Raw genomic sequence first — 14,246 nt, 5'->3', positions numbered from 1 at the left:
GTCCTTTAATCAATCTATGCTTTTCAAGGTCTAAACCTTTCTCATCTTCATTTTAACCATCAGTGTTTCAGTTATGACAACATCAGGATGGAAAGAACAAGGAGATGGGGAATTGGACTTCATCTGGTGTGCCTTTGTTAGTGCTTTGCTCTGCATCAGGAGAATGTTTTTAAGCAACTTTCCCTATGGTTCTAATTGCCCCACTTCAGTTGCAGAATGCTTCTGGAGTGTGTGAAACCAAACCTGTGGATGGGCATGCTCCAACTGCTAATCTGCACCCAGACGAAGGCTGCTTCAAAGAAAACACCCACAATGTGGACAGTGTGAATCCCATCCCAACAGCTTCCTGCTGCAGATCCACTGCTAGAGTATACCACAAGACATTAAAGCAGACAAAGACAATCCTGCCAACCAGATTTAAGCCCCAGATTAAAATTATGCAGATTTTACTAAAACTAAGGTGAACAGAGATATTCCTAGGAGTTCCTAAAATGCAGTCATAATTCATACATTCTCCTGTAATTTACCAAATGACTTTGCATTAGTGAAGAGGAATCAGAAAGTGGTTGAACCACAAGGCACACTGCTTTCATTGTCTCACTGGGGTGAAAAAGAGCAACACAAATGACTGAAAGAAATGGAATACTGAAAATTTATTTTCTACAGCTGTTAAAAACAACAGTTAAAAATGAACAGCAGAATCAGCTTGATGCAAAGAATTTAACTACCATGCTGTAGAATAATCCTGCTTCCTTTTTGTCTGATTTATAATAATTTTTAAACTGGTATTTCGTTTCCATTTATTTGCTTTTATATCCATACATACTGTAATTTGTATACTTATCGACAAAGAGTGAAATAAAACCATCTGAGTAGGACTTAATACTTTTTATCTGGTTTTCAACTATAGGAATGTGAACAAAAATCTGGATCCAAATCTTGGAAAGCTCATAATATGAGAAATGTATTCTTTCAATGTTGGCTCTGGTGCTTTTTCACCTGTTGTCCTGGGTAGTTGAAAAGGTCTGCAAGGTAAGCTTAATTTTCATGGCTCAAGATGTCCTGGAGACAATGCAGAGGAATGACGTGAAGGTTCAGTTTAAAACTTGGTTTGGTTCCTCTGCTTCCTAGACATCCCAGTGACTGCAAGCATGAACATCCCAGCGTAATGGGCAGCACTCCAGGGAGCTGTGTTCCCAGAGCCTGTGCCCTTGGCTAGACTGTCCCCCTGCCCTCTTCTCAAGCATACTCATGTGGAATGAAATTTTCACCAACATGGTTGAAATGAGATTGCCCTTGTGAAGAACGGGCTGCAAAAAGGCAGCACTTATTCCTTCCCTTCTGATCACTGCTTCTGTATTTTGATATGGTAAAATCTCAGTGCAAGATTGTAACTGCATGTTGGGACATAACGACTTTGCACACATAACTCTGCGGCCTCTGAGGAGCGCTGGGGGCAGAAAGGATAATTTTTGTTGTTTTGAAGACACAGAGAAATGTGAGTGAAATAAGTTCATGCCTTCTGGCAGTTGATGTTCAATCCCATCCTTCAGTAGAGAACTAAGGAAGTAGGGCAAAGACTGTGGAAACTACAGCACTTAGGGGACAGCATTTGTGGTCTGGCAGTTCATTAAGCATCTGGTAACCCATCTGATAAAGGATTATCAAGTGAAGATGAAGTCAGCAGGGCTTAATCAGACAACCAGCACCCAGTCCAGTTCCCCAGTGAGTGAGCAATGAGCAATGTCAAATGCAGACTATGGAGCCTGTTTCCCTGTGTGTCAGTATGGAGGGGCAGGCGTTAGAGCTGGACTGCCTTCAGCCAGCATCAATGTCAGGGTGTTTCTCCTGTCTCTGAGATAGAAAGGGAGGCCAAGGCATGACAAACTGGGAGGGAAGGGGTTTGCCTTGCTGCCTTTGATGTAAAATGTACGTAAGTACATCTAATGCATAACAGAGCCCAACACCGGGACAACTTTGCAGAAAGCAGCATCTGATTTAGAGCAATGTTGCCCCTTCTCTGCCCTCCTGTGGCAAAGCAAATGCCCTCTGAAATGCAAGGGTCACAGGGCTTTGTGCAGGAGCCTGCAAATTCTACAGCAAACCCCAGGAAGCATTCCAGAACCACCTTTAATCTTAATCTTAATAAACAGGGTAGAATGGCACTAGCTGAGCACTTACTGGATCTGAGGGCTACTGCCAAGCCCCAATCCCTCCCGCTGAAGCTTAGGGGAATGCTTGCTGAATGTTGCTGCACTGCGCATTTGATCTCCTGTTTCTCCACGGTCCCTCTCCCATGCTGAGAGGCTCAACAAAGCTTAAACAGATACTGTAGCCCTGCAGCTCCAATAATGATGGATCCCTGCTTCAGGGAGAACTTCAGGGAGAAGGTACTTCACACCACAGACCTCACCTTAGTACAGGCAGGGTAAGTAAGCTCAGCAGCAATTGTTTCAGAGGTCTGATTTCCAGCTCACTTAAGTCAATTTAAAGACTCATTACATTTGATTGCCTTTGGATAACTCTTCAAGCATGAACATGTTTTTAAATGCTTTAAACAGCTTTTCAAGCTGACAGTTCATGGGAATGCATCGCTGGTACCAACACCATGTTGGGCCAAGGGCTGAACATCAGCATCTTGGCATGGCTCCCAGGAAAGAGGGAGCTCACATCACCCATCGAGTCGGATCCCTCACTCCAGCAGCAGCTGCAAAGCATTACCCATCAGAAAGGCCTTTAAAACAGACAGATTTGACTCTGGTGGCCAAATGCTGAGGCTTGCTTCTCCTATGTTGTCACAGCAGGTAACACCATGTGCCTGTCAAGCTACCTGTGCCAGCTCTGGACACTGCAGCAGGGTGCTATTGCTTACACACAGCGAGGCTGCTCTTCCTTTAAAATTGCTGTTGGTTTGTGGGGGAGCAGGGCTGGGGGGGAAGAAGTGTGGGATTGGGAAATCTCTTTCTCTCTGCTCAGAAAGCCAGTTTTGAGAAAGATAGCAGCCTACTTCATGACAATGGAGCACATGCTAATTTTGCTTTCAACCCACAAGGCAGGTTAAAGGGCATGTAGGGTTAGGCTCCTTAGGGGAGAGTTGATTTCAATCTAATAGTCCACTGCCTAAACCTTTCTTCTCTTACACCAACCTCCATGGGCAGCATCTCCTCTTTTCTTGTTTCTGCCCACTAGCTTTCCCCTGGTCTTTGCAAAGTCCCAAGAGAGATGGTTATCCTAACAAATGGCAAGAAAAGTCTTAGTCATCCACAAAAGCCTGAGCTCTGCTTCTGCTGTTAATTAGAGTTCCAACCCAACTCTGAATACTTACAGCAGAATCTAATGGCAAGTTTGTGATGTCTGGTTTTAAACACAACAAAAAAAGCCCATCATGGCTTTTATAGTTCACTGTAACTGCTCTCTATAGTTCCCTGAAAGGAGGTTGCAGCAAGGTGGGGGTAGGTTGGCCCCTTCTCCCAGGTAAAAAGTGATGGTAGCAGAGGAAATGGCCTCAAGTTGTGCCAGGGCAGATTTATATTTGATATGAGGGAAAATTTCTTCACTGAAAGAGTGGTCAGGCATGGGAAGGGGCATCCCAGGGAACAGTGGAATCACTGTCCTTGGAAGTGTTCAAAAGGTGTGTGGATATGGCAGTTAAGGGGTATGGTTTAGTGGTGCACACAGTGGTGTTATGTTAATGGTTGGACTTAATTATTTTAGAGGTCTTTCCAATGTAAATGATTCTATAAGATTCTTTGTGAATCGCCAGATATTGTCAAGCCATTTTGATTTTTTGTTCCCAGAACAGGTATTAATCAAATAATCTTGTTGTTTGCTGGTTTTGTTCATAATTTATTTTGAGCTTGCTGTAGTAGTTTCATTGTCAAAGTATTTACATTAAAAAAATTTAATAAAGGAAAGGATGACTATGGAAAGGATGCATAATTCAAGTTCTCTCACTGCTTTTTACAGGTAACATGCTGCAGTAACATTTCTGTGAGGACTAAAATGTGATAACCTGTTTTCTTTGCCCTCTCTGTAGCATGCCTTTTGTACTAATTTCCTGCAAATATTTGTACATTATTTTCTTGATATAAATATTGACAGTAAGAAAATATCAAAGTCTTGAATGATGAAAATGTCTCCTCAATTTTAAATTCACTCAAGTATTCAGCATCAATTGTTTGCACTTTCATGCAACCAGCTAAAACACCCTCCACCATATGAGTTATTTGAGCAACACCTACAAATCAACACAATTCACTGATGACTATCAGAAAAATGATGAAAACTGCCCACAGATTGAGCTTTGTGCTTTCTAGATGGGAAATGATTCACTAATCAGGGCAGATGGTTGAGGGTGCTGGACAGTGGATGCTTCAGTATCTCACAGTCTACCAGTACACAGTGGACAAGGTGGGAAATGTCAGCAGCACTCATCATGTATGATGCACAAAACATGGTGCTTTACACAATAAAATCTATTGGCTATTCCTGAGCCACACCTTAACTACTGTATTCCTTCCCAGGGTACTTTGTGTGTCTTGTACATACATACATACAAAAAATAATTATATGAAACCACTTTTCAGTAATCAGAAAGGAATATGTTCCCACAAGTCAGACCTGGGGCATTACTCCCTGCTGCTCTGTGTGGAGGTAATGTGACTCCTGTTCTTTCTTTCACCAGAAGCCAAGCGATCCTGCAGATCCTCTCCCACGCACGGCACTCCTGCAGGGCCACGATGAGTCACTCAAATCACCAGCTTCTCAATGCTCAGAGTACTTGTTTCATCTTCTTCATTTGAGCCAAAATACCCAGGGAGGTCGATCATCTGCTGCTCCGCCTCCGTTAAGCCAAAAGTAGAATTGTCATAAAAGGCAAACTCAGGATCCAGGGGGAAGCTCTGGCACTTGTCCCTTCGATACTGGGCAGGGCTGATGCTTTGGCCTCTCTGGGAATTATCTTTGCCATTTGGGCCGGTTTCTTTCCGCCACAGACCTTTGGGGTTAGGCAAAGGGCCCCTCTTACTTCGGCTGGGCTCAGGCTTCTCAGCTGCCCTCTCCTGACCAGCAGGCTGGCGATCTGTGATCAGGTCCAGCTTCCTCACTGGGGGACCTGCCCTGTGGTAGGGCTTTGTGCCATGGCCCTGTGGTTCACACCCCAGCACAGTGCCATGGGGCTGATCCAGCTTTTCACAAGCTGGATTAGCATTTCTCGATTTTGACCGTGTCCTGTCCTCCAGACCCTGGTCCCACGTCCTGGTCCTGGAGTTGTAGAGGGGAGTCTGTCGGGGTGTGAGAGTGGACATGCTTCTCTCTCTGAAAGGCCTGGCCTTTTTAGTTTCATGGAAACTGGCTGTTCTTCTGAACTGCGAGTTTCTGTGACAGCCCCTCTCAGGCAAGTCCACTCTGTTATCCTGGTGCTTGAAATGACCTCTTCTTACCAAGGTTTGGGTAGGGCTCATTGCAGGATTGGCCTGTGAGAATGGAAAATCCAGTCTAGGGTGAGAGCCTTCTCCCAGGAACTTGGACTGACTGGCTGGCTGGTCCAGGAATGGAGATTTGATCCGAAATTTGTTTGCTGCTGCCTCCTCTTGGTTTTCCCCACTCAGGGGAAGCATGGTGGTGGCACCAAGAACCGTGTCTGTGAGAGGATTCTGAGAGACATGGTACACCTTAGTGGTCTCTGTCAGGCCTTTCTTCTTCATCTCCTTCAGCTGCTGCTGTGCCAGGCGGTAGCTGAAAATTGGAGGGATTATTTTTTGGGCATTTGGCTGAAAGTTTTCACTTCCAGAGGCATCGTCTTCTTGGGCAAATTGGAGGCTTCGCCTGTAGGTTAGGGGAATGTTAACAGGAGCATCCCCTCCTTCAGCAAAGCTGTCCCGTTGCTTGTTGCCTTGGCAAATGTTCTCCTCATCTGAGTTTTTCCGAAAGCCAGGGGAATGGACGGAGTTTCGCCGGACAGCAGTGCTGCACTTCTGAGCTCTGCAGAGCTTCCTCCAGAGGGTGATAAGAACAGTGGCAAAGATGATGAACAAGCACAGCGAGATACCCGTGATGGTAACTATATTATTTGCTCTCTGGTCCTCTCCTGGCTGAACAGAAGGTGGGGTGGGAGGCTGGACAGCTGTAAGAAAGAGCACACACATCTGTCAGAGTTGCACTGGCAGCAGCATTTTGGTATTTGAGAATGGATACTTCACTATCAAGGAAAATAAGCCATTAACACAGTACAGGAAGTTGTCTGCCATTAAAATTTGCTCATTGGAGATGACTTACTACTTGATTTCAAACTGGCATGAACATCTACTTACTTTAAACCAAGACTTTAAGCCACAGACCTTTTAAATGTAATAGTTATTTTTTTCCTGTTCTGCTATTTCCATAAGGTATTACTGAATACCTGGAAAATGGAGGAACTCTGTTTGCCTTTCTTTATGAAGTACATTTAGATTCCCTGTTGAAAAGTGACATAAAGGGGGTAAAAAGAATTCAACCCAGCTAGTACTTCAGGTATCACTTTTAAATTATTTTTAGGAGAGCTTAAGTGGGTGTGAGAACTGAAATTAATTTGAAGAGAGAGGCAGCATCAGGAGAGGCAATGCAACTTTTCTAAGCAGTCCTCTGAGGATGCTTCTACCACCGTCTGGTGCCACAGTCCCAGAGGACAAAACCTTCCCACACCACAGCAAGCTTTCAACTGAAAGTGCCATTGCTCTTCCTCCAGCATTCTACTACCATTCTTCTGTTGTGGACTGGAGATGAGACTTCAAACAGCAAAGAGTACTCTGCAAACCCTTCTTCACTGAGACAAACCCTTCTTCACTGAGGTAATCAGCCATCAGGACACACGTCCTAGGGAAGTCCTAGGGAAGTCATGGCCAGAATTCACAGACTGTCTGGACAATGCTCTCAGTCATATGTTTAGCTTTAGCTGTCCTGGGGGAGCAAGGAGTTGGACTCTATGATCCTTATAGGCCACTTCCAATTTGAGATATTCTGTGATTCTAACCCATAATGTGACAATCACAGAGCTGTCCACAGCCCAGTTTAAACCACTCACTTGCTCATTCCACCACATTACACGTGGCTGAACCAATGACAAATTGGTAATTCTTTTTTTGAATAAGGTCTCAAGCATTTCAGGGGCAATCTTGAACAGAATACAGCATGGTCAAAAGTGGATTAATTGGTCCAGTAGCTAATTTTAGTATGTGTCAGCATTGCCCAAATTCTTCTGTTCTGGTCAGACACGAGCTCTCTAAAGCCATGAAGATTTCGTTGGAGGACAAGGCTGGTTAGTTGCAGTTGACAAGAGCTGGCCCAGAAGGTGTGAGTTCAAACGAAACCACTGAACAACCCTGCCCTAGTCTCCAGTTTTATCCAGAACCCAAAGCCTTCCATCAGACTGATAGCCAGCTGTAAGACTTGGCAGGTGCTCCTGCCTGCACCACAGCGACTGTCCAGGAATAGGAAATGTGACTGCAGAATAACAAGAACTGGACACCATGTACTTCCCATAATTCAGGAGAACACACACTCAACAGCAAGCTGGTAGTGCAGCTGTTAGGTGGGCAGGATGCACAAATGCACTGATGAGCACAGGCTAGAAGGTCTCAGGCTGCTACAGAACAGAAGTGCAGGGTGCTGGGCTGGGAAGGAGATTCACTTCCCTATTTCAGGGCTACTTAACAATCCCAAATCCTCTAAAAAATCCTGCCATTGCATTAACTTTGATCTTTGTGTCACTCTGAGAGCTTGAAACCAACTTAAAAAACAAGACCGCTGCCTGCTGAATCTTACAGGGGGATCTCTAAAATTTGCATTCAGTCCAATGCCCCCGTGCCATAGCCCAGAGCACTGCTGCTCTGGATGCCTGAGAAGGGAGTGAACAAGCTGAGCAGGCAGGGCCAGCATTTGCTCTATTCAGCACCACTGCAGCAGAGCAATTCATTCATTTCTCATCCTTCTCTCAGTCGTTTTTGCTTATGGATATTTTCCAAATACTCCATTCTCTATTTGTAATGCATACTGTGCTGCATTGTTTGGGATACACAGCTAACAGCAAGGAACTGAGAGGTTCCAAAAAGGACTGGGTCCCTATGGTTCACTTCTCCCTGCACCTCATTGGCCCCTCTACCATGCACAGGCCTTGCTCATTCAGCCATTTGCTCCATCTGCTGGACTAATGTCTGCAGAGTTATGCTGGAAACAGAACATGAGTGCTTCTGAAAGCTGCAGACAGCCAGAGTGCTAAGGGTGAGGGTGACACTCCCAGCTTGGGATCAGGCAGCAGATGAATACTGTAAAGTCAGAGTGTCAAACCCCTTCTTGAGCAAGCTGAGATTCAATGGGATGTAATCATTATGTGATTCTGTAAAGGAAGCTGCCCCATGTGGGAGCAGGAGGATTAGAAACCATGTGCAAGACAGAAGTGAGGTATTTCCCCCAGATGATCCTATGGCAGTGGTGCAGACGCAGGCCTCCTTTTCCTCTGTGCTCTCTATGTATTAACCTTCTTATTAACCTAGACACCTCACTGGAATCTGGGGATTGTCCAGATCTGCTGAGTGCAACCACACTGCCACAGCTGTGTGCACAGTGTATGCACAGGATAGCTGGAAACCATCATACACCTTTTACAGCTGCACACGTGCATGGGAGGAGTGACCCCTCTGAGAAGCACCAGAGGCTGTCACCTCCATGCATGCAAAGCAAAGTCCACACACAGATCGTGTTTCCACCACATGCTCTGCATGCAGGGAACCCCCTCCAGCAAGCTCCCTGCACCAGGACTGCTCTCTGAGCTCCAGAGGTGGGCAGTGAAACTGGCTGGTAAGGAGACAAACAAAATTATATACTTACAGACATACCCCTTCAGAAGATAGACAGAAGGCATGGAATATTACAGCTCAACAGCAGCTTTGGAAAAACACTAACAACCTCACTGTATTTTGGTGGCAGCATTGCTGCCCACAGCAGCCTCAGAGAGTCTGGCATAGAGAAGACAACTAGAGCAGGGCTGGTTCAAACTGGGGACCCAAAGCATCTAAATTCTTCCTCTCTGCCTTCACTCAGAGCTTTACTAAATAAGCAAACCCACATGGCCAGCGTTTTCAAGTCATTAAAAACATCAGACCTGTTAAAACATTCCCAGTGCTTCATGACCACTGACAACATGTAATACCTGGTTTGATGGAATATAATTTTTAGTATTTTCCATTCACCCAAACTTTTGTTAAATACAACCCATTTCCTGCAGTGTTCCACAACATATTTCAGTCCTGCCTGTATACTTCTGAGGCCTTCATCCCCAACACGTGAATCTGGGTCAAGCCAATACTTCCACTAAAAACATAGTCCTCCCTTCTTCCTGCTCCAGCTGCACTTCCTCTCCCCCTGCTGTCCTTTCCTTTTCAGTGGCATAAGCACCGCAGTGGCCACAGGCTAAACAATTCCCCACATCCCCAAACTGTCCATTTTTTAGCTGCTTCCATTCCAGTTCTACATACTGCACTTTCGCAAGCAGAAAGTGCCTGCAAGCAGCCAAAGCAAGGAGTAAGGCCTGCTGGTCACTTTGTAATAGCTTAAAATATCTGATAAATTATAGTCTGAGATCCTAGGAGCCTGCACAGTTCCCAGGTATCTTTCCTTCCCCATCCCCACCCCCTGTGGGACACAAAGGCACTGGAACTTGTTGATCAGCTTTCTGTTCTCTGTGGTCTCTTAGCATCAGCACACTCCTTTTCAGCAGGGAGTTTGCAAGAAGCAAAAGTTTTGCACAGACTGAGCACCTGTACCCTGCTAAAAGAGGGCACTTCTCATGCCCCTCAGCAGTGGCTGTCAGCATCCAACTATGGTGCTGGCACAGCTTCATCCAGCCCCACTGGAGGCCATGTGGCTGCTGTAATCCACCTTGTAGAAGGGTCAGGTCTCTTGTATCTGCACCCACTTGCCACCCAGCAGCAGTGGCTAGCTGTTACCGATAGGTAAGGGTTTATAAAAGCTTTATAAAGCCTTACCTATCAGTAACAGCCAGCTTGCCTTGTCACAGGCCAGCAGCAATGGCAGGCTGGAGCAGGGGGAGAGCTGGCACTGCCTCCTCAAAAAACTCACAGAATGGCAACATCACACCACAGATCCCAGCTGGAATCAGCAACCTTTTAAAACTGACTTTAGCTTTCTATTAAGTTTCCAATGGAGTCACTTTCACGCTTTCACTACTGAACATGTTCTGATAGCCCCAAGATCTCTCTTTCAGGACTTCTCCACTCTCTGATAATCCTGGAGATTTTAAACTGCTTCCATTGCACCCACAGCATTCAGAAATATTATGCCTTGGAGCCCTATCTCCAGTGTCCCATAATCAGATGCACAGAGGCTCCTGCCCTACTCCATCAACCACAGGAATGTGACAGCCCCCCAAATCAGAATGACTGAAAGAGAGACAGGATGTTTCCATTTTACACTTTGCTTTTGCCAGGGTGGTCACAGGACCAAGGAAGAGGAGCAGAGCTACATACACACACACTCCTCCAGCGAGCACAGGGAAGTCTCCCTCGGCGATCCAGCACAGCCTGGTTTTGCCGGCGAGGAGCTGAGGCACTCTCGGAAGCGCTCCCGGATTCCGTCCCCACAGGTGACACTGCATGGGCTCCAGGGCTGCCACCGGCTCCACGTTTCTAGAAATACACAAGCTCACAGCAATGAGGAATGTGTTTGCCTCCTTACCTTTAAAGACACAGCCAATTGTCTTTTTTTGAGAAAAACAGCAATAAATAACCAAGCAATGCAAACAGCAAGACCAAAATAGCAAGCAGCATCCAGGGATGGGCCAAAGCTTCCACTTGTTGTTTTCCTTTTTTCACCCCAGTGTCAGCCTGCAACACAGTAGTCAGTCAACTGGCAGGCAGGTTCCGCCTGGAACAACAGCAAAAGGAAATGAATCCACAGATCTTTGAAGTGGGCTGGTAATTTATATATTCATCCAATTCCTGCCTGACAAACAGTGCATTTACAGCAGGATAATTTGATTGACTGAAGTACAGTTACTGCTGATTTATATGACTGTGACAGGATGATAAGCCTACAAGGCCTAATGAAATGGCAACATTGGTTCACTCTTTTATTTTCTTTCCAGCACACAAGCGTGTTATTGAATCATTCATCTGGCAGGTCTCTATTGTTTTATTGCTTATGATTAGGCAATTAACTCATGGATGGAATTTGCATGTTCATTTATTTATTTTAACTGGAGGCAGATGCAGGTTCTAACACTGTATTATAATTTTTTTATGTGTAATAAAATCCCTCTTTTTCTTAGACAACATCCTCATCCAGTGATCTCCACATTCAAACTTTACAGTAGTGAGAACCCAGAAAGGTAAAGATGGGACCATTCGTGTCCGTGTGTGACAGCAGTGACACTGAGGCAGGGCCACAACTTTAAATTCCAAACTAATGCATGAGTTCAGGTGCAATCTTAAAAGATAAAACCCCTGGGATGCTTCAGCTAACTTTGACAGAAAGAAGAACAATAGACTTCTTAACTTCATTTCACTGCCCACAGATAAAGTAGAAAAACAGCTAAATAATTTTTTTTTTAAAGTAGATCAGGTTAAACTCTGCTCTTTAAGACAATTTATGGTGTTGCTACTGCCAACACAAGCTGTGATTTTTAATTTTATTACTGCTGCTAGCATGCTCTGAGCCCTTAACCAAGTTATGATGTCCAAGCACTAGAGAATGTTGCATGACTGAAAATGGCTTTATGATTTCACGTTTTATTGGTAGCTGTATTGTTCCTAGTGTGTTATTATTTTTAAATGTCTCAAACAAGAATAAATACAGCTGTGTTTCAATAAACATTAAATTGTAACTGCTTTGGGCTCTGTCCTATACAGTTTTGTGACCATGTCAGCATTAATGTGATCAGCCTAAGAGGAGCAGTGGAGCTGCCCACCCGGTGCAGGTTCTCACCTGCACTGCAGGATGGGGCCCCAGAGTTTGAGCTTACACTTGTGCTGCCAGCCATGGCTGCCGAATGTGTGGGCACATATTCACACACATTTGTGTCCCTGCATGCCCCAGGACATCTGCCTGGCCTAATGCAGAGGAGAGATAGGCATGGCAACACTGGGCCTGGTGCTGCTGTGGTTCTAAGCCCACACAACATCAAGTGACCACCCTGGCTGTTTGTCACCCACTCCACCACAATACTGCAACATGAAAGACCCCAGGCTGTATTTCACTGTGTGCTCTTCGTGCACCTCTCTGCTTTCACCCCTCTGTCTCTGGAGATGGTGATGAGCCCAAAGGCAGGCTGAGCTTTCAGACTCTTCCTTCAGTTTGCAGCCATGTGAGCTCCCAATGAAGTGCAAAATGGAGCAAGTGTATGATGTCAAGGGAAAAGAGAATCAGAGGATGCCAACAAGCAGGTAACTGAGGAAGTTTGTTGGGACAAGGAGTCCTAAAAAGGGACAGACCATCAACAGTTTGCAAAACCACATCAGTTAGTGAGCCAAGGTATTACTGAGGGCAGGAAGAAAAAATGTTCACAATCAATAGTCAGTAAAGGGCTCATTGATACCTTCTCAAAAAGACTTCATAGTATCATATACACCATAGGATCTCCCAACAGTTTTCTTCATATCAGGATCATGAAGGACTCCAGCAGTGTCCCTCACCACTGGTAGAGGCTAGCTGAAGGACCTACCTCTTTGCAGACCTACAGACTCTTTGTGTGAGCAGCTTTGTGAGCTTCTGTCATAATTTCCAGTGCATGAGCTAACTTGTTTCCCTCTCTCCACATTTCCTGCTCATCTAAACTTCTGTTAATTAAAGTCAGATGCAGAGCCAAGCTCAGAAAGGTTCTGGTTGCTTCCAGTGCTAACACTGGTGATAGTGGAGGGTGCTCAACAGGCTCCACATTGATGACTGTGGGTTTCAACATACAAGAACATTTAGGATGAGTAATTTCCCAACACTGACGTCAAACCTGACGTGCCCATTGCTCCAGGACACTTTTCACTGACTTGGACTTTGGCTAAAGGTATAGAGTTCCTTAGCAAAAACACTTGGCATCCATAGCTTTGGGGCTAAGAAATGTGCCTCAAACAGCAGGAGAGCAAGAAATGTTCCAGCTCCCATGGAAGATGGGAGATTTAAACTCCTGCATCTTGCTCTGCAATCCCCTGCAATTACCAGAATGTAAAAGAAAATGAAGCACAGTTATTCTCCCCCAAGGAAATGAAATTATTAACCTCCATTTAAGACAAACAGATTGAAAATGCCAGGGGAAAAAACAGAAGGTATGCACTGCAAACTAGCTCTAATAAGCATGAGGTTTCTTCACACACAATTGAGGAATCAATTATCAATGTGAAGACATCTAACTGATGAGTTATTTTGAAATAGCTGACAGTTGGCAGATCTGCCAACATGAAAGATAAATGCAATTAACTGTGTTAATTATTGCTCTGCATAAATTTCTCCCCTCAGATTTCCACGTTCACAAGATTTTGTGCATGCAGCACTGTCCATCAGCACAGTCAGCAAGGGACACTCAGCATCATCCTTCCAGCCTGACACACATGACCAGCCTTGAACGCTTCAACCAGGCCAGTGGTGTGGGACAAAATCACTAATTTACTGACAGGTTCATGTAAGTATCTGTGCTAGCCTAGGGGATTGCAGGATATTTTTGGAAGCTGAGATCAGTTTTTAGGTCCTGAAAACAGCCTCTCACCCTTCCATGGAAATGAAGCTTGGGTGCACTGAAATGGTGGCATGTTCCAACAGCTTAATTTGGGCAACAAAAGGAAAAGGATCCCTTTAAAGAAAGAAATCCTAGACTCTGGGAAAATTAGAGTCTTTTCCCACAAACAGGCATTGCTAAGAAATGGGGAGGCACAGCCTCCATTCTGAAAAAAAAAAATTCCAGAAGCCGAGTCTGTGAGTCTGTAAAACTTGATTTATTCCTAATGTGTGGAGATCAAGGATTTACTGACACAGAAAAAGTGGATGGGGTACAAACCAGCCCTAGCACACCGAAATCCCCTGCATATACCTGTTTCTAAATAAACACCCAACCCAGGTACAGATTCAGGCAACAGAGCTAATTGGTTCTCAGAATTTCCCACCAAGAAGCAGATCTGACTCACACAGTCTTATTCAGGAAGCAAAAATTTGACAGAAATTGTACGTCCCTGCCTGACCTCCAGATGCTCCATTTGCTCCTCTCCTCCCTT

General features: G+C 45.0%; 1 protein-coding gene across 1 annotated transcript in view; it reads right to left on the bottom strand.

Moving 5' to 3' along the window:
• Positions 1–391: 391 nt before the first annotated feature.
• Positions 392–14,246, bottom strand: part of THSD1 (thrombospondin type 1 domain containing 1) — a 30,499-nt gene continuing 16,644 nt past the window's right edge. The window contains exons 4-5 of the mRNA XM_005420787.2: positions 10,521–10,679; positions 392–6,124 (exon numbers count right to left, since the gene is read on the bottom strand). Coding sequence (XP_005420844.1) covers positions 4,749–6,124; positions 10,521–10,679 — 1,535 coding nt within the window. The 3' untranslated portion in view covers positions 392–4,748. The remainder of the gene's footprint in view (positions 6,125–10,520; positions 10,680–14,246) is intronic.

This window comes from Geospiza fortis, unplaced genomic scaffold, assembly GCF_000277835.1.
Source record: "Geospiza fortis unplaced genomic scaffold, GeoFor_1.0 scaffold194, whole genome shotgun sequence".
Classification (NCBI taxonomy): Eukaryota; Metazoa; Chordata; class Aves; order Passeriformes; family Thraupidae; genus Geospiza; species Geospiza fortis.
Note: the sequence above shows the minus strand (reverse complement) of the source record. Positions and strands in the feature narration are given on the sequence as shown.